Source organism: Suricata suricatta, chromosome 3, assembly GCF_006229205.1.
Source record: "Suricata suricatta isolate VVHF042 chromosome 3, meerkat_22Aug2017_6uvM2_HiC, whole genome shotgun sequence".
NCBI lineage: Eukaryota > Metazoa > Chordata > Mammalia > Carnivora > Herpestidae > Suricata > Suricata suricatta.
This window is the reverse complement of record NC_043702.1, coordinates 119,155,108-119,176,044: the sequence shown is the minus strand read 5'-3', so window position 1 is coordinate 119,176,044 and position 20,937 is coordinate 119,155,108. Positions and strand designations below refer to the sequence as shown.

At 40.2% G+C, this 20,937-nt stretch overlaps 1 protein-coding gene across 2 annotated transcripts in view; it reads left to right on the top strand.

The window, feature by feature from the left end:
- Positions 1-20,937, top strand: part of NME7 (NME/NM23 family member 7) — a 259,575-nt gene that overhangs the window by 183,352 nt on the left and 55,286 nt on the right. For both annotated transcript variants that reach the window (XM_029934985.1, XM_029934986.1), the window contains exon 11: positions 18,507-18,614. In XM_029934985.1, the coding sequence (XP_029790845.1) occupies positions 18,507-18,614 (108 nt within the window). The remainder of the gene's footprint in view (positions 1-18,506; positions 18,615-20,937) is intronic.

Sequence of the window (20,937 nt, the reverse complement as noted above, 5' to 3'; positions counted from 1 at the left end):
TAAAGCGTATATCATATAGATATGTATGAAGTGATGAGGCTAAAAGACTACCTCAGTGCGAAATTGAGAAGCACCTTGAATTACCATACCTCGTATCCTTGAATTTACTTTTTTAAGGAGTGGGGAGCCATCGAGGTGATTGAGTCAGGGAAAAAGCTACCTTGCTGGCCTCCCTTGCACCTTGTTAAACTAGTTTAAGGCAATAGCTGTGAAGGATGGAAAGAAGTTCACAGAACCAAGAAGATCCTGTGAAGATCCTTGTGGTCCCAGAGCACTTTGTGTTATATCTCCAGTAGAGCTTTGATCACCTCATGAGGGTTTTCACGGGGGTCTCTTGGGTCAGCTGGCAAGATCCCGTTGGCAGCACCACTTCCCAACCTCTCGTTCTGTCACAGCAGGAGTATTTACACCATGGAAATGAGCAAGCAATAGAAACTGGTTTGTGGTTATTTTTTGGTTTCTGACAGCTCTTTCCTAGAACTTCACTAGCTGTTTATTTACCTGACATCTTGTAAGACTGTGACTTAGTAGGGGTGGCTGGATAGGTCAGTCAGTTAAGCATCCAACTTGGGCTCAGGTTATGATCTCACTGTCCATGGGTTCAAGCCCCGCATCGGGCTCTGTGCTGACAGCTAGCCAGAGCCTGGAGCCTGTCTTCGGATTCTGTGTCTCGCTCTCTCTCTGGCCCTCCCCTGCTCACGTTCTCTCTCTCTCCTCTCTCTCTCTCTCTCTCTCTCTCTCTCTCTCTCTCTCTCTCTCCCTCCCCCTCCCTCTCTAAAATAAATAAAACAAAAAATTAAAAAAAAAAGTTTGTGACTTCTTACAGTAAAAATGTCCAAATAAGCTTTATTTCCTTAACTCACATATTATAGGTATCAATACCTCACCAGGACTCACATATTATAAGTAGCAATACTCATTGACTAAATGGAGGGGGAAATTAACAAATGGGATTAGCAAATTAGGTAATGACCAATTGGTTGTATGGAATGAATGAAATTATTAGAAATAGTTTGAAATTATCTAGCTTGAACCTTTGGGAGGGTAGTGATCCCAATGGGAATTAAAGGACAGATTTTAGGGGTGTCTGGGTGGCTTAGTTGAGTGTAGGGTTTTGGGTCAGGTCCTGATTTCACAGTCTGTGAGTTTGAGCCCCATGTCAGGATCTGTACTGACAGCCCGGAGCCTGGATCCTGCTTCAGATTCTGTGTCTCCTTCTCTCTCTGCCCCTCCTCTGCTCATGCTTTGTCTGCCTCTCTGTTTCTCTAAAATTAAAAAGAAAATTTTAATTTAAAAAAAAGGAGAGATTTTGAACTGGCACCTGAGGAGGGTGTGGGGTGTAGTGGAAGAAGTACGCAGACTAGTTAAAGTTCAGAGTTATCATTTGTTAAGAAAAAAAGTTATTGGGGTACCTGATGGCTCAGTTAGTTGAGCATCTGACTCTTTTCTTTTTAATGTTTATTTATTTATATCATAGAGGGAATGAGAGAGCACAAGTGGGTGGGAGGTAGAGAGAGAAGGAGACACAGAATCAGAAGCAGGCTCCAGGCTCTGAGCTGTCAGCACAGAGCCTGATGCAGGGCTCAAGCCCACAAACCATGAGGTCATGACCTGAGCCCAAGTCTGATTCTCAACCAGCTGAGCCATCCAGGTGCCCCGATCATCTAACTCTTGATTTCAGCTCTGGTCATGATCTCATAGATCTTTAGATTGAGCCCCACATGGGGCTCTGTGCTGTGGATGGAGCCTGGCTGGGATTCTTTCTCTCTCCTTCTCTCTCTCTGCCCCTTCTGCTACCCTACTCTTCTGGTGCCCTCACTCTCACTCTTTCTCCCTCTCTCCAAAATATATTTAAAATAAAGAAATAAGGAGAAATAACTGTTTCATTCCAGCAATAGAAGAGAAAACATTGCTTTGGCAGAGAAAAGGAGAGATCAGATAGTCTGGAAGAAAAAGGAAATGGAATGTTTTTTTCATATGTAAATTTTGTATTTCAAGATAATAGTTTACAGTTCTGTTATGAAGAGAACAAATTTCAGGGGATTAAAAGTTATCTCTTAGAATATAAATTCCAAAGAAAAGTTTTTCTTTTTCAAAAAGCTGTTACCATTTGTAGCACCTGGGTGACTCAATTAAGCATCTGACTTCAGCTCAGGTCATGATCTCGCAGTCTGTGAGTTCGAGCCCCACACTGGGCTCCATGCTGACAGCTCAAAGCCTGGAGCCTGCTTCAGATTCTATACCTTCTTCTCTTTCATCCCTCCCCCACTTGCACGCTCTTGCTCTTGCTTGCACTCTCTCAAAAATAAGTAAACATTAAAAACAAATTTATTTTTTTAAAAAGCTGTTACCATTAAAAATTAAAGATGAGAAAAATTCTTAAATATCTTTTTACAGGGACACGTGGGTGGCTCAGTCAGTTAAGCCTCCAGCTTCAGCTCAGGTCATGATCTTACAGTTCATGGGTTCAAACCCCACATGGGGCTTTGTGCTGACAGCTCAGAGCCTGGAACCTGCTCCGAATTCGTGTCTTCCTCTCTCTCTGCCCTCTCCTCCTCACTTTGTCTGTCTGTCTCTCTCTCTCAAAAATAAGCAAACATTAAAAAAAATTTTAAATAAAACTATCTTTTTACAATAAAGACTTGGGGGAGGAAAACAAGATACTTCTGAGAGCAACAACTCTAATCTGAATTATCTAAGTAAAGGGGCATTCTGATTTGTCAAGTATTTTCATTCATAGAAAATTTTAATGCATTTTGTGCACAAAAGAATAATCAAGAAAATAATGATGATATTGTAACTATGGTGAATAGATTTTATTATTTGCTTTTTAAATGAGAATCTTGTCTCAAGATCCTATGTAAGAATGTGATTTATTCCATTATAGAGCAATAGAGGTAATAGAGAAGTTCAAATAAGCTGAAAGATCATTAACTATAATGTGAGCTCTAATGTTTAGAGTGAGTTGGTCCTTTCTACACTGTGGATATTCCCCAGAAGTTTCAGTAGTGCTTAGGGAAATTTAGGTGGGTCTTAACATCCTGACTGAAAAAGTTATTTATGAACATGCTTCTACTCCTAATGCCACTCTGGCGGATTGTTCCCATCTCATTTCATATTCACCACGTGGTACCCTATATCAGTGATGAAACAGCAGTATTATCCTCAGTCAAGGTCACAGAGGAAGTCACTTGCAGTGCGATGGGATGAGTGCTTAGAGTTCTGGATTCCATTCTCAGACAGGTGCGGCCTGATTTAAGAAAATCTGATATACAAACCCATCAATTCACAAAATAGAGAAATTAAGGAGTGATTACTTTCATTTCAAAACTATTTGCTTCAGAGTTCCTTAAAATAGGCATGTCTAAAGGGTGTAATATACCCACAAGTCCACTGGATTATGAGTAACCAAGAGGTCTGGTTTCTCTACTGGCTAATTAACCAGGTTAATGAAGTTTATATATTTGAGCATGTAGTCATTTCCTTCATTTATTCACTCCTGCGCTAAATCATTACTACTGTCACTCAGTGAATCTTTCATGAGTGTTCTCTGTGTGTTGCACATACAAAAGTCATAGTCCTTGCCCTTAAGGCATTTATATGTGCAAGAGTGAAACAGATGTGTAAACAAATCATTGGAGTCCATTTTTGATGGTAGAGGCAAGCTGGTCTGTTGGCAGACCACTGTCGTCTAAACAGAGAGTGAATCAGAGCGGTAGGGGTAGACTCATGGCAACTTTAAAGGGAATTGTAAGCAGGTCTTGGGCAGTTTAGGAAATTAAGAGTCTGCCCAAAGTGGTTGATATTCGGATACAGTCTTTCTTCACAGACAGTAAGTCTAAGACTGTCCGTAGAGCCAGGTTGTCCATACCTATGAAAGGTGAGTATGGTCTGCATTGTCAATGCAATAAGGGATTGTCAGGTGCATAGGAAATATTACATCTTTTTAAAAATGAAAGTACAATGTAAATGCTTCATTATTAGCTGTAATTTTAAGAGTCTATTTATAATATTATGAAAATGATGACCATATCTACTGTTGGGTGTCTCCAATTTGGCGAGACACAATTAGACATTAGATGGGCCTTATCTCATTCAATTTAGTCCAATGTGCTGAACCTAGGCCTTTAAAACACCAATATATTTCCACTAACTGCTGAAATTTGTTGCTACTATATTGTTATATATATAAATCTTATAAACTTTCTGCCCTATTTTATAACTCAAAATAGACCTATACTAGGATGAGTTTGTTAGACCACTGGAACTATTGATTTCAAGTACCTGTATCGAAGCCAGAAGTTGCTGCTGCTGCCACCACCACTAACCATCATGGAACCTGGTGACATAGGCACTGATTCTGGCCACCACAATTGCCTCCAGACACTATGTGCCCCACCTTAACTTCCAGTAGCAACATCAGCAGGGAGATGGCCTGTGTTCAGTTCTGCCTTCCAGATCTCATTGGTAGGACATAATTTACATGAAGGACTCTAGCCAAGAGGGTGTCTAGCAAATGTAGCTTTTTAGATTTCTCACCTCCATCTAGAAGGAGGATAGAATGAAGGGTTGAGAGAGCCAGTCTATAGAATCCACCTGATCTTACTTATGTTCCTCATTCTGAACCATTTGTAAGGTCCATGAACTTCTTGAGAAGAGGAAGAAAAACTTCAGAGCCACAATATCCAAAGGGAATAGTATGTGTTTTCATGTTTGAGCTAGGAAAGAGCTTGGTGACTTTGAAAACTAGAAGATGTGGAAGTGACTAGATTACTTCAAATGCAGATGGAGAAGTAAGCAGGAATCAGATCATGTAGCCATTCTAGAGCATGTTAGAATTTTAGATTTTCTCTTAAGAAGGGAAGCATCTTAGGTAAGGAAATGGTATAATTCACCTTGTGTTGTGTAGCCTCACTGTGACTGCTTTGTGTAGCATATATTTCTCAGGAGGAGTAGGATCTAGGAGACTGCATAAACCAGAAAGTGAAATCTAAGAAATCCATAATCTAGGCAAGAGAATATGGTGGCAAAGTGGAGGAAAAAAGAAATAGACTGATGTGGACTATATTTCAGCATTTTATTGACAGGAGTTTGTAATAAATTGGGTGGTAGAGGTACCAAGAATGGGTCCCAGCTATTTCATTGTTTTGTTCCTTTAGGAGAGTTTCCAGGTGTTGAGCTAAAAGGTTTTTTAGGAGAGTCAAGGAAGACTGTGTTGCAGTTCTCTATTTTATCAGGATGAGGTAGACTTTGGGGAGCACTTCTTTTTGGGAGAAAGACCGAGAATGCCTTTCAAGTTTCTCAGTAGTAACTGAAGTAGTAACTCTACTTCAAAGGCTCCGTCTCCTAAATGTCGCATTTGGGGCAACCAGAAAATAGGAAAATATTTACCAGAATGTTATGTCATTTCCTCTAGACTAATGTATATGTTCACAGACTTAATGTAAATGAGTCCTTGTGGGTTTTGTTAAAATATGAAGTAATTTACATAAAAGTGACAGAGAGATTTGCCCAACTATTTGAAAAGAGAACAAACGGATCATCATTTCTTATTTAAAAATAACACCTGTATTAGCCAGTCCTATTGTTGGCTAAGGTAACAAAAAGCTCAGAAAGATACAGTGATTACTATGGCATGTGATCTATTGAAGCCTAGTGCAAAAGGCAAGATTGAATTGTCTAAATGTTTTACCTGAAATCTTGTTTAATTATCACCCTCCCCAGGTCCTATAAATTTACATTACATCTAAGTTCTACTTAATGAAAAGTGAGATGTGAAGCCTGTCGAGAGTTCACGAGCCAGGTGTTTTAATGATTCTGTTGTACCCACGTTTGTAAAATCACCCCAAAACAAGCACCAGAGACCGTTAGGGAGACGAGTCACACATGCAAAAGCAAAGGGCTTTATTACGGGCTTAAGCTCGGGCTCACAGACTCCATTGACCCACTGGCCACGTGGAGTGAGCCCCGAACAAAGGCAGGGCAGGGCCTTTTATGCGATTGGGAAGGGGAGTTATAGGAAATGATGACATGAGTACAGTGATCCAATCCCTACCCCGCTCATCAATCCTGGCAGTTGTGGGAGCCAATCATAATAGTTGGAGTATTGACCAATCAGAGTGGGCCTAGGACCCCCACGTGGGGCGTGACTAGGCCCACCCTTAGAAAGGTCAAAGGTATCAGCCGGCCTCTCCCGATTGGGTGCCACAGGAGTTGTCCCTCCTTAAGGTGCATCCTTACGTGAAAAGCCAGCGCAGGGGAAGTGCAGGGGAAGGCTAAATCTGACCTGCATCCTTACAATTCCTCATATTTAAGCAAATCATGTGGTCTCCAAAGCTAATAAGATAAATGTATTTACCGTGAATTCTCTGATGACTCACTCAGTGAGACTAATATATTAAGTAGTGGAATTTAATTTTTTTTTACTCTTTTTGAGTCCTGTGCATAGGTTCCAGAAGGATCCTAGATTTACAAAAAGTAGCCTTTGGATCTCCCGTCTGGTTCCCTTTCCTACTTCTAAGTCCTTCAGAGTTTCACTACTGTGTTTTAGTTGTGAATTAGTCTCCCAGGAATATAAACCTGTACCTGCATTAGTTAATACAAAGTTTTAAGCAAATAGAAAAGCCGTTTGAGGGTCAGATTTGGTGGGATGTTTTAGAAGTACCAGTGGAGTCAAGGAGAGAACTCAGCATGTACTTTTTAATATTACAGGACTTGTTTTCCAAAAGCACAAATATTTGCTGCTTTCATTATGGTGGCTGCTTCATTGGTCTTTGAAAGTTCTATCACCCTGTTGTCTGTGAAATAAGGGCAATGTATAATGATTTTCTGTTTTGCTTCACAGCTATTTTAGGTTTGCCAAGACGTATGTTCATTCCTCTTTTGATGTTTATCCATTTGTCTATATAATTGCTAACATGATTACCCTATAATTTGAAGATTTTTTCCACAATTAGAGCAATGACCAGGTGTGATTACCCACCACGTGCCACTCATTATATGACTATATTCTGTAGCTGATCATTAAGTTGTCTTTCTTAAAGGTTCTATAATCAGTAAATTTCACAAATCTCTTCCCAGTTCATTTCTTAAGTGGAAGGTCATTTTCACCCTTGCACATCTCTCTCATATTGTAGAGAATGGAAACAGTATTGCTTTCTGTGGAAGCAGTTTATTTTCTTTGTCCAGACCTATAAATGAGTCTGACAGACTTATAATTCAATAAACAATAATATTTATAATGCACACAATAAAAGAATAATTACCTACACGTTCTCTAATTTATTTTTAGTATTTAGCTAATCACCACTCTACTTAGTGCATTGTTTCCATGTCTTAGAGTTAGAGGTCGTTTTTAGAGGTCATGTCTTAGATTTAGAGGAATTCTTCCACCCTGCCCCCCTGCAGGATTACCAGAGCAGAAGCTTCAGTTCTTATGAAAAACTGTAACAACCAAGCATTTGACTTGATGGTGCTCAGCAGGCCAGGTTGTTGTGGTAAAGGGATATGCCAGGTGTTTGGTAGAGTTTGAAAGCCTGCCGACCTTGTAAATGCAAGTAAATGTGGGGCTTTCAAGAGTCTCATTTGCTCGGCATAACCTCTCACTCACTAAAACTGCAGTTAGTTTAAACAATTATTTATGATATGTAAATTGCATATTGGCACTTCGTGTTGCTTTTATGTATCTGATATTCACTTCTGCTTCGTTGGGGAGGGGGCGCTTGGTGGGCTGGTTTTCACCGTAGTGGACAAGGAACGGGAGAACATGAATCTGTTAAGAACGATTGGGGACAATCTGCCAGGAAACGGGGGGAAAGGATCTGTGGAGGATTCTTCTGCACTTTCACTTGCAGCGTTTCAGTATTTTTTACTTCTTTAGACATACATGAAATTTATAGTCATCAAAACTAAAATCAATGTATCAGTACTTTTTCAAAAATAGATCAAATGAAATCCTCAATTTTAATGAAAAATGAAAGAAACTATGAAGAAAATAGACGTTCTGTCACTTTTTGCTTCATCATTATCATTTACCTAAACATATCGTACCAGTAAAAAGACTTTCTACTCTCTGTGGTTTTCTTGTAGATTATTGTCTAATCGACGTGTTTTATTACTTGATTATTTAAACCTTTTCCTTTATTCTAAAATTATCATTAAAAATCTTGAGAGGTGTTATATATTTATTAAAAGGTACTTAAATATTTGGTTGGACTACCATTGACACATCATCAAAGTATCCCCTGTTTCTGTCTCTTTAGAAGTGTGTCATCCTAATTTCCTTTCAATTCTGCAGTTATATTAATAAAACCCGTGGCCATTATCTATTGAATGTGATGGACACCCTTGTAAACACTGTTAGTTATTCCTAACGTTCTCACAGTGACACTGTAGCCAAGTCCCGTGTCTGTCCCGGTTTTACAACTGAGAACATTGAAGCAGGCAGAGAGGTTGAGTCACATGGCCGGCCCCACACTAGTGAGAGACGAAGGCAAAATTCAAATCCAGAGAGCCTTCCCCCGCAGCTCTTGCCCTTTGTTACTCCTCCATCCCGGCTCCCTGAACAGAAATGTCATTTTATGTCAGTCAACAGGTATTTAGCAAGCCTTTACTGGGTGTTTATAAATAAGATGTAGAATATCAAGGAAGTTTTATATTGTGTTAAATGTTGAGAGTCTAACAGGTACTTACTAAATAGGCACATACAAAAAACCATATCAAATCTAAGTCCGAGGACTTGCAATAGGGCCATAAATTCCTGTTGAAACCATGGATAAGGGAAGATGACTCTGGGAGGAATTCAGGCTCGTTTTGTAGAGGAAATGATGTTCGTGGGATTTAAGCTTTCGGGGAAAGCGTGAGTGAGGCCTCAAAGGTAGGTTCAGGCAGAACATGGAGGACCTTGAATGCTGCGCTCAGGAGCTCAGGTATTAGGGCCTAGCAGGCGAGTAGCATGACAACATCTGCATTCTAGGTGCAAAATGATAGCAGCACGAACAGTGAATGGAAGTCGGCTTAACGGGTTTGGAGAAATCGAGAAGGCCTGGAAGATGAGCGTGCACTACCATGGCCAGTAATGCCACGTTAATCATCCCCTGCTCCTTCCAGCCTCAGAAATCATTGGAGACAGATTGCATTGTGTGTTATTTCATCTTTTGTTTTGTTTCATCTTTGACTCTGAGGAGTACCTCTCCAGCAATGCTGGAAACAAGAAAGGATGCGTATCGTTAGCAGACCATTCACTTTGAAAGGTACAGAGCAGGCAGGCTTGGACAGGGAAGGACCCCCGCATCCCCAGCTGGCAAGGGAGGACTGCTCAGCGAAGACGGGGGCTCAGCTGTGCTGCACATCAGGCACCGCGGCCTCCATGTCACGAGGGACGGGAGGCCTCCGGCAGGGTGGTTCGCAAGGAGGCTCATGAAGAGCTGCTCACCTGTGCTCGCCTGTGCTGTGCGGAGGCAGGTGATGCTCTGAGCCACAGCACATGGCAGGGACTCTGGCTCTTGGGCTAGAGGCAGGGTGGAGATAGGTAGCTGGTGTCACACCAAGGACGAATGAGAAACCCCACTTCTGCAGGAACAGCAGCCAGCGTGCCCTGCCTGTTGGCATGTCTCTGGCATCTGTGACAGATTTCCAAACAGGAAGACGGAGAGCCCAGGACTGCAAGTCATTTGAAGTTAAGCAGTACCATAAGGAAGACATCAAATACGACCAACAGAGCGAGGCATAAGGAAAACAAATAGATCTAACAAGGAGTCTTCAAATAAGAGAAGTCAGTATCTGCAGAAAGACTAAAAGAATATTGGATCTATAAAAAATAATTATTGGTACTGAAAGTTTCAGACACATTTTTGAAATTTAAAAAATATAATCAGCAAATCAGTAGGGTTGCACCGTGGACCCAGTTTGAAAACAAACTAGTTAGGTGACAGATCAAACAAGGAATTCTCCCAGAATATAGTACTAAAAGACAGACGGAAGGTATACAAGAAAAGAGAGAGGGAAGATTGGACCAGAAGTTTCTACATGGGGGGGGGACCAGCCCACGCACCACAGTCACAGTCGAAAGGTCCCGAGTAGGAGGTTGACGTCGACGAAAATATCTCTTAAGAAAGAAGACGAACAAGACAGACGAGACAGACGAGACAGACAGCGTGGATGGCGGTTGGTAAAAAAGGTCACGTTTATTAAGATAGCCAGGGTCTTATATACCATGGGTGATTACATCATTTCTTTAAGGATTACATAGTTCAAGGTCCCTGAAGTAAAGACATGCTCCAGGGAAGGTTATTCTTATCAGCAAGTAACAGGTTTAAGTCGTTGCAAAAAGAAGAATCCCCTAATAATAGTCTGATTCTAAACATATGATAAGCCTGAAGAATTCTGTGAGGAGATATACATTCCTTAAGGCCCTTCATAAGTTAAGGATAAGGTGGGATGCTTATCCTTTAGCAAATCTTTTGGGAGAGGATTATGTTCACTCCCTACAGCAGACAAAGAGCCAGACAATAAAGAAAATCATAGGATGAACAGAAGCCACATGTGCGGCCCAAGAGGCAAAATATTGTTTGAGGGTTATTATTGCCTACTGGGCCCCAACATACATGTATTGCATAGAAATAGCCAAAGGAAAGAAGAGATGAAATGGAGGCGAGAAAACAGTAAAAGAAATAGAAGCCAACTGTATTGGACCGTGGACTGTGGAGCAGAGTGAAGGGTAAATGACCATTGCCCAGATAAAGAGATAATGCAAAGTTTTCCAGAAAGGAGAAAAAATTTATTGCCTAAAAACGGTAATCAGATTGCAATAGTGTGCGACATATTTGTCATATAGGCCGTGTATACACCGCGCACTGTGTGTGTGCGTGTTTGTACATATGTAAGTAGCAGCTACTGCAGAGGGGCGACTTATTGCTTCACTCAGCTTCCGGACTGAAGTGCCCATCCCCCAGCTGTGTGTTGGCAGCTGACAGTAATTCCATAGGCATTTCCCATGTTGCCCTCTGCTGAAGAAAGTCACCTTGCCCAAGGTCATAGTCCCTTCCCTGGAATGGCCTATGTCCAGTGGCGTGTTAGTTTGGAGAGATCAAGGCCTCACCCATTTGCTTCAATTCAGGACGACTCTGAAGTGTCATCACAGTTCCAGAGCTCGCTATGCGATTATCCGAGGCTGCTGGTGTTACTCATTGAAGTTCAACTTCTCCCTCTCCCCAATCCCTTGTTCCTCATTTGCCCACGAGTGTAATTGCTGAGGCCACCTCCCAGTAGACTTCTGGCATGCAAATCTCTGAGCTGGTTTCCTTAGGGTTGGCTTGCCAGAGAATGGCAACCTGTGACAGTATTCTTTTCAGCTCTCCTTGAGACACTGACTAAACCTGACTATGTATTAGGCTTCAAAGAAAATCCTAATGAATTCCTTCAAAGGAGGACCAAAGAGGCCACATTCTCTCACCAAAGTATAATATGATTAACAACAGTCCTGCCAACCACCAACACAACGTATGTGCGTACACACACAGCTCTTCAGAATTCAGGTGCTGTGCATACAGCAGTCACTTACGTGAAAGTAATATTTTAATGAAAATGAATAGTGCCAAATAAGGTAGGTATGGAACAAGTTCTTAGGAAACCATTTACTCAGATGGAATCCTTTCCAAGTGTTTCCTCCTAACTGAAATCATTAGAAAAGGAAACTAAATAATCACCTTCACAGTTTCGCAAACGCCATCTTATTTCACAGAATGGCAGCTTACCACCATACAGGCAGAGTAGGTGGTCAGTATCGGGCGCTGACTTGCCAGGAAAATTATGGGGAACAGAATGAAAGTCATGCATTTGAAATAAAACATAAAGCCATCCTTATTTTCTAATGTTCAAAAAGTGTTTCTTAAGTTCAGTACATTTGTAACTGACATTTGGTACAACCTTGGAAGGAAGACAAGTAATTAAATAAATGCAGACCTTTAACATGTGCTAAAGGGATGGACTCACAGAAGTGAATACGGCCCAGCATGTTTGCCCCCTAAGCTACGGCCGCCATAGCTCTTGGTGACTTCCACATCCATAGAGGTGAGCCATGCAGTACTTTGGTCTCTCGGTCTGTGATCCTCCTGCCTTTAGTATTCTCGCCTTCCATGTAATCTCAGCCATGATTATCCCTTAAAACTGGTCATTATAAATCTCTGTAAACCCTTTGGAGAAGGTCACTGAAAAGACATGACTGTCAGTCAGCCCAGTGTGTCAGAGGCTCCTCACCCCCATCCCTGTCCTCGGAATGTGGGTTCTGTTTGCCCTGCCGACTGCCAGCGGCCGCTCCAAGGACACGGCCTTAAACCAATGATGCGGAGTTGACAGCTGCACAGTATACGTGACTAAACCCAGTGAAGGCCTCTGTGTGAACCTAAGATGTGGCCGGCGGGTAAGGGATCCCTTCATCTTGCTGCCACCCAGGCTCCTCTTGCTTATGAGAACTGCTACTACTGACCTTTTCCTTCAGTTTCTCCCTGTTCAGATTACACCCGGCAAATCCCAAGAGGGTTGTGAACCAACACACCCTCTCCGCTCACTTCCAGTAATTTCAAGTATCTCATCTTTTAACTTTCCAGCTCACTTCTTCCCACACCTATCTTAATAATCCTCCCACTAGAGCGCAATCCACTGATCGGCGCTCTCATGGTCTCTCAGCCCTTCGACCCCAGGCACTCACTTTCTTACTCACTTTAATTTGTGTTGTCCAATATTATACCTTGAATACACCCTCGACCTCCCTTACTCCTCTCTTGTTTTGTTGTTTTCTTTTGGCAAAGCCCCGAATTTCACTGAATTTAACTTTCCACAACTCTGCCTGCACCCGCACAGCTGAGCGTGGCTGGAGAACACACAGCTATCCAGAACGAGCTCCCTTTGCCTTCGTGACCTCTAACCTCACTAACCAAGGCCTGACAGGGGCCCTCAGTGCTGCTCAGCAATCACATTGCACTTTCCGAGTTCATTCACTTCCCTGCTCTTAGAAACTTCTCTCCCGATGTCCCAAAAGCCTCCCCACCAGCCTTCACCTCAGCTGATGACCATCTTGCTGCCCTTTTCACAGCAAAATACAATCAGTCAAAAGTAAACTTCTGGAAGGAAGTGTAGAAATGTTCCATAGTTTGTTTATGAGGGTGATTACTGAGTTTATACATTCGACAAATTCACGGAGCAGGACACTTAAAACCAATACATGTTGGGGTGCCGCCTGGGTGGCTCAGTCAGTTAAGCATCCGACTCTTGATTTCAGCTTGGGTCATGCTCTTATAGTTCATGAGCTGGAGCCTAATGTGGGGCTCTGCACTGACTGCATAGAGCCTGCTTGCAATTCTCTCTCTCTCTCTCTCTCTCTCTCTCTCTCTCTGCCTCTTCCCTACTTACTTGCACATACATGCATGCACACACTTTCTCTCAAAGAAACTTAAAAAAAAATACATGATATCTATGTAAATTATGTCCAATAAAAATTAAAAATAAAGAACTTCCATAAGTTCCCACCACTGACCTGCGGCAGGCTCTGTATTTGGTCTTGATGCTCAGGATGGGTGCTGCTTGTTCCTGGATAAGACTAGCGCCCTGCTCTTGCACTTGATTCCATTACTCTGCCAATTCCTGCTTCATCTCCCTCCTGCTTCTCTTTGTTGGATTGTTCCTATCAGCATGTAAACGTGCTATTATTTTTTAATTAAATAATTTTTTAAATTTACATACAAGTTAGTTAGCATATAGTGCAATAATCATTTTAGGAGTAGATTCCTTAATACTCCTTACCCATTTAGCCCATCCTTCCCTTCCACAACCCCTCCAGCACCGCTCCGTTTATTCTTTATATTTAAGAATCTTTTATGTTTTGTCCTCCTCCCTGTTTTTATATTATTTTTGCTTCCCTTCCCTTATGTTCATTTGTTTTGTGTCTTAAAGTCCTTATATCAGTGAAGTCATAAGGTATTTGTCTTTTACTGACTAATTTTGCTTAGCATAATACCCTCTAGTCCCATCCACGTAGTTGCAGATGGCAGGATTTCATTCTTTTTAATTGCTGAGTAATACTACATTGTATTTATAAACCACATCTTCTTTATCCATTCATCTGTCGACCGACATTTGGGCTCTTTCCATACTTTAGCTATTGTCAATAGCACTGCTCTAAACATTGGGGTGCATGTGCCCCTTTGAAACAGCACATCTGTATCCCTTGGATAAATACCTGGTAGTGCAATTTCTGGGTGTAGGATAGTTCTGTTTTTAATTTTTTGAGGGAACTTCCATACTGTTTTCCAGAATAGCTGCACCAGTTTGCATTCCCACCAGCAGTGCAAAAGAGATCCTTTCTCCGCATCCTCGCCAACATCTGTTGTTGCCTGAGTTGTTAGTGTTAGCCATTCTGACAGATGTGAGGTGGTATCTCACTCAAACATGCTGTCATTTCTCCCATTTTAAAATTAACCCTCTCCCCCAGAACAACCTCTCTTCATCCCACTTTTTTCCATTTACTGCTCCATTTCTCTTCTCCCCTTTGTAGCAAAATTCCTCAAAATAGTTGCCTATATTCACTTTTCCCAGCTCTACTCCCATTTTCTCTAGAAACCACATTAATCAGTATTTTCTCATCTGCCGGATCCAGGGGTCCCTGAAGCATCAATGGATGGTGTCAGCACGAGAGAGTGATGAGAGAGCCACAAGTTTTCTTTCTGATCACCAGGCAGGCGTCTCTGCTCTGTCTGTTTTTGTGTCTTTATTTATAGGTTAAGTGATAACAGGACATTAGCAGGTGGAACTTTTACAACGAACAAATCTCCATGTTAGGATGCTTGAAAAGTGTACAGATACAAGTTTTACAGAGGCATTCTGGCAAAACTATCCTAATTACTGTGAGCTAGTAAATTCTACAACTAAGAGGAAAACAGGATGCTCTAAGTGCAAAGCAGATAATATATACATTTGTTTGAACTGGTAGTGAATCTCACAACTAAGAAGACAACAGGAAGTTCTCAGTGAAAAGTGGATAACATACACATTTGTTTATATCAATAACGCTGAGATTAAGTCATAGGTTGAGTAATATATAGACAGACTAGAAGTTATTTTGTCTGCCTTACAAGAGGAAGAATGTATTTGGACTGGTTAGCAGATTGCTTATGTAAACCCTTTTGTTTGATGCTGAGGGTGCAAATACCATAGGGGCCTTAAATATGTCAGCCTTTATACATGTGTTTATGTTTTAGTTACTCTTACCCATCCTCATCATTCATCCTCATTACTGATGTCAGTGTAAGGGAAGGTATTTGTGGCTTTAGTTAGCAAAGTATATGTAGCAGCTTATGTCCCGTCCTTGTCTGTTTCTATCTCTAAGTTAGGCTCATCTTCTCTGAGCCAGAGTTAATTGTAACTCTTGTGTTCTTAGCCCCCCTTATTCTTTATGTCTTGGGTCTGCAAGGCTCATTAGAAGAGCCTTTTGGCAAACATCAGTACGCTTTGATCTAAAATCTCTTATGTAGGGGCAGGAATATACTTCTCCTTGTGGGGTAACTGTGTGGGGAATATCAGTCTGACTTGGAACATTGTGAGGCCTAATCGATAACAGTGGTCCCATCCCCAATATGAGCCCATAATAGAAGGAGATACCAGTTTCGCTTCATGGCAGGAGCTGTGCAAAGGTCTGCCATTTCCTCGCTGTGACTGTGTCATCCAGCAAGGCCAATGCAGCTCCCAGCACTCATCTCCAGGCCTCTGGAACCCCTCCTGTCAAGGATATCCATGACTCCGTATTGATAGATCTAGTGTTCAGTTCTGGGTCTTTACTTTGCTTGACTTCTCAGCAGCATTAGGCACTGTTGAGGACTCTCTGTCCTTGATATTTTTCTTCACTGCCTTCTAGGAGAGGACCCTCCTGGAACTCTCCTTACCTAGCTCATTGTTCCTTCTCTGTCTCCTTTGTTCATCTCTCCTTGTCTCCGTGATTTTCCAACGATATAGTGCGCCTGTGTGTCTTTACAGTCTCACCCATCTGGTACCTTTGAATGCTTTAAAAATACTGTGGACCCCCAAATTGCTAATTGCAGTTTGGAAGACTCCTCTGAACTCTACACTCATACCCAACCATGTATTTGAAAACTTCACTTGAATATCTAATAGGCAGCTCAAACTTAATGCATTCAAAACCAAAATGTGGAAGATTTTCCCTACCAGATGAAGACTTATTATAAGGTTATAATGATTAAGACAATATAATGTAGATACATGAATAGACAAAACATCCAATGGAACCAAACAGCAAACCAATAAACAGACCTATACCTACATGGAAATCTTTTATATAATGGAGCCGTCACTGGAGATAGGTAAGGAAAGAGGAAAACTATTCAATATATGGTGTTAGGTAATTAAATGCCCATATGGGAAAAATGGAAACGGATATCCCCCTCACATCACAGCTAAAGTCAATTCTAGGTGGATCAAGAATTTCATGTGGGAGGCAGAACTCTAAAGATTTTGAAGACAATAGAGAAGAGTATTCTTATGGTTTTGGAGTAGGGAATAATTCCTTCAGAAACAGCACAAATCATAAATGAAAAGATTGATCAATTCCATTAAAATTTAGTATTTCTGTTCATCAAAAAAAACATACTAAAGAAAACTCAAAGACAAGTTTCTTCTGGGGAAAAGATACATGCATTGTAAAAAGTGACAAAAACTAGAATTCAGAATATATTAAGAATAATAATCAAAAAGAACAGGAATAACCTAGTAGAAAAATGGAGAAAGGACCAGAATAAGCATTTTACAAAAGTGGATGTATGTAAAAGAACACTAAACTTCAATTATGGAAATGTGAACTAGAAGAATACAGTGACACACCATCTAACACACACCACTATGGTAAAATTAGAGTCAGCCAACATCCGATGTTGGGTTTTATATGGATAATAGGAATTCTGGTGCATTGATGGTTGAGGGCAAATTATTACAACCACTTAAGAAAATTGCTGCTTGTGGGTTCGAGTCCCGTGTCCGACTCTGTGCTGACAGCTCAGTATGAAGCCTGGCAGCTGCTTCAGATTCTGTGTCTCCATCTCTCTCTGCCCCTCCCCTGCTCATGCTTGCTCGCTCTTTCTCTCTCTCAAAAGTAAATAAACATTTTTAAAAAATGGCTTGACAGTACTTAGTAAAATTGAATATGTATGTGCACTAATCCAGACAAAACCCTTCTACACAAGCATTGTACTATGTACCAGAATGCTTGTAGCAGAGTTTGTGTGTGTGTGTGTGTGTGTGTGTGTGTGTGTGTGTCAAAAGCAAGGAGAGGAGAAAGAAAGAAAGGGGGAAAGAGAAGAAATTAGTTGAATGTCCATCAACAGAAAACTGGATAAAGTATGCCCAATCATAATTAGATTTATATAGTAATAAAAACAAATGAACTATATATATAACAACATGGATAAATCTGAAAAACAGTGTATTGAAAACTAAACAAAACAAAGGGTCCTTTAAATAAAATTGAGAGGGGCGCCTGGGTGGTCACTCAGTTAAGCATCCAACTTCGGCTCAGGTCATGCATGATCTCACGGTTCGTGGGTTCAAGCCCCACATCGGGCTCTGTGCTGACAGCTAGCTCAGAGCCTGGAGCCTGCTTCAGATTCTGTGTCTCCCTCTCTCTCTGACCCTTCCCCTCTCATGCTCTGTTTCTGTCTCAATAATAAATAAACATTTTTAAAATTTTAAACAAATAAATAAAATTGAGAGTAATGGGCACCTCTGGGTAGAGGTCCGGATGGGATAGAATGGAGTCAGGATGAAGTCCCACACAGGGGACTTCAAAGTTATTACATTATTTTAATTCAACTACATAGTGGATACACATGTATTTGTTTCATTTTTCAAAAGTATTCATGTATATTAAATACTGTTTTTGAAAGTATATGTCAGAATTAAAATAGAAGCTTTGGAAGTGTTTCACTTAGAACAAAAAAAGACTAATAAGTAGGTCATTTATAATACTCCCACATCTTTAATTTTTTTTAACTTCTTGTTTCTTTTACTCACAATTCTGAGTTAGTCGTAACCATTTTTCCCCTCAAATGAGCTAGTACTAAAGCTGATAAAACTGTAACATTTTGATAAATCTTTTGTAATCTGTGCAGGCAAACTCATTTTAAATCAAGTTGTTAGGATTTAAGTCTTTCACCATAATGAGCTAGGCTCATGTTTTATGTGATTCCTATAATGTGTTGATAAAAATGAAATGTAATTATCATTGCGCTCTCGACTTTACAACAGGTCACGGAAAAAGCCTAGTGAGTGAACTGAAGTTTTCATTGCTCAAAGTTTCATGCATTCGTGCTGTTTCCAGGAAAACTCAGTGCCATCATTGTATACGTGTTTTTCATAAACAGATAATTCAGGTGTTTCATAACGCTGGTGTTTTTCTTATTAGCGCTGTAGGACTGACCCTAATCTATATGTGAATGTGTGTTTCACAGGAAATTGCCCGGCATTTACGGCCTGGAACTCTCAGAGCTATCTTCGGTAAAACTAAGATCCAGAACGCTGTCCACTGTACGGATCTACCCGAGGATGGCCTATTAGAGGTAAGATAAAGGAAGGTGAACATCATATCTGTATCTCTGACTCGTAATTTGAGCAGTTCTGCTGTATGAGAGACATTTGAATATGCTTGGATTATATACAATTACTTGGCCATCTGATGACCTCAGACTGCATCTTTAAATGGCCAAACTGTAAGATGCTGTGCATAACTAGTCTTCAAGGAATTAAGGTATTTTTGTGATTGGCATATATTATATACATGGCAGTATTTTAATGCATATATTTAACAATAATTTTTAAAAATGAAGAGCTACCAGGCGCCTGGGTGGCTAAGTCCAGTTAAGCGTCTAACTTTGGCTCACGTCATGATCTCATGGTTCCAGGGTTCAAGCCCTGCTTTGGGCTCTGTGCTTGGATCTTCCTCCGTCTCCCTCTTTCTGCCTCTCCCACGCCAAAAATAAACAAACATTTAAAAAAAGAAAAAAACTACAGCATGAATTAAATAATGTGAAATTTGTTTTAAAATCAGGTAAAAATACCATTACCATAAGTTTCTAGTCATAAAAATATGTCATGGAAATTAAGTCAAATATGTGATGCAGTAACATTAAAAGTAATAGTTACCGTTTACTGTCTCTCTATATGCTGGGTTCTAGCATGAAAGGTAAATGCTTTTTATAAATTAACTATTTTAATCTCCAAAGGAACTTTAATAGGTTGTTGCTGTTATGTCCATTTTTTCAGTAAAATCTATTGAAACTCACAGAAGTTAAGTAATCTTCTTAAATCAAACTGCTCATACAGGACAGAGTCATATTTTGACCTCTCATCTGTGTAATTAACATAAAATAGGAAACAATGAAAAATTATAAGAAAACATTAGTGAATATTAGTCTTGTCTAGTTTTTAAAACATCATTTCTAGGCCAAAAGGAAAGATACTTTAAAGAAAAAAATTGAAATTAAAAGGTTTTAAAATTTTTGTACATCAAAAGGAACTGAAATGAAAAGACACATGATAAACTTAAGTGATTATAGCATCAATGACAGAAAAATGATATCCTCAATACATATTTATTTTAGAGTATTATTTATGTTTTATGTCAAATTTAAGTCTTTTTTTTTTTTTTTTTGGCCTTTCAAGTCATACATCAAAAAGCCTTCCCCCACATTTTGTTTTCTTCTTCTTACATTGAAACGTTCAGTCCACCTGGAATTTGACATACGGTGGGAGGCGTGGACCAGTCAGCTGTCACCACATCGTTAAATCCTTCCAAGTCTTTGTTGTTACTTCTCATATATTAAGTGCTTATATACATCTGTCCCTCCTTCTGAGCTTTCTATTCTTTTTCAGTTGGTCGGTGCCAGAAAAATACTATTTTTATTATTATACTTTGTACTTTGAAAAAGTTTTCTTGGGGGGGCGCCTGGATGGCTCAGTTGGTTAAGCAGCCAACTTCAGCTTGGGTCATGATCTCGCGGTTCATGAGTTCGAGCCCCACATCGGGCTCTGCGCTGACAGCTCAGAGCCTGGAGCCTGCTTCAGAGTCTGTGTCTACTTCTGTCTCTGCTCTTCCCCTGCTCACACTCTGTCTCTCAAAAATAAACAAACATTAAAAAAAAATTAAAAAAGAAAGTTTTCTTGGGGCACCTGGGTGGCTTAGTCGGTTAAGCTTCTGACTTCAGCTCATGTCATGATATCACATTTGTGGGTTCAAGCCCCGCGTCGGGCTCTGTGCTAACAACTCGGAGCCTGGAGCCTGTTTCAGATTGTGTGTCTCCCTCTCTCTCTGCCCCTCCCTGCGCATGCTGAAAAATAAACAAAACATTTAAAAAAAAATTTTTTTTAAAGAAAAATTTTTCTTGGTTTATTCTTTTTTTAAATTATTATTTTTTTAATATAACAATTTTTTAACATTTGCAATTATTTTCCATCATTTATAATACAGTAGTTACAATGACACTCCAAACAGAAAAGCAAAGTAAAAAATCAAAACCCCCACTTCTATTTCATGTAATTAGACTTATACAGCAATTAGAAGGTTAAGTAACAACTAGTTAATCACCTAATTTCACAGCTATCTGAAGTGGCAATCGTTATATAGCAGCTTATCTATGATACATTCAAGATAAATGATACAATTTATTACTTGCCCATAAGCTACAACACAGCCTGCTTAATACCTTTCCTTAAATTCTACCTCTATACTACAATATACTTGAGGTCCATGCAAAAAAGTAGCTACCTTTTATGTAGGAAATGGATGATTAAGTCTTTGGTGCTGTAAAAGCAACTTCATTTAAACATAACCACCCCCACCATCAAAAAAAGAAGAGAAAAAAGAAAAAAGTAAAGAAAATAATA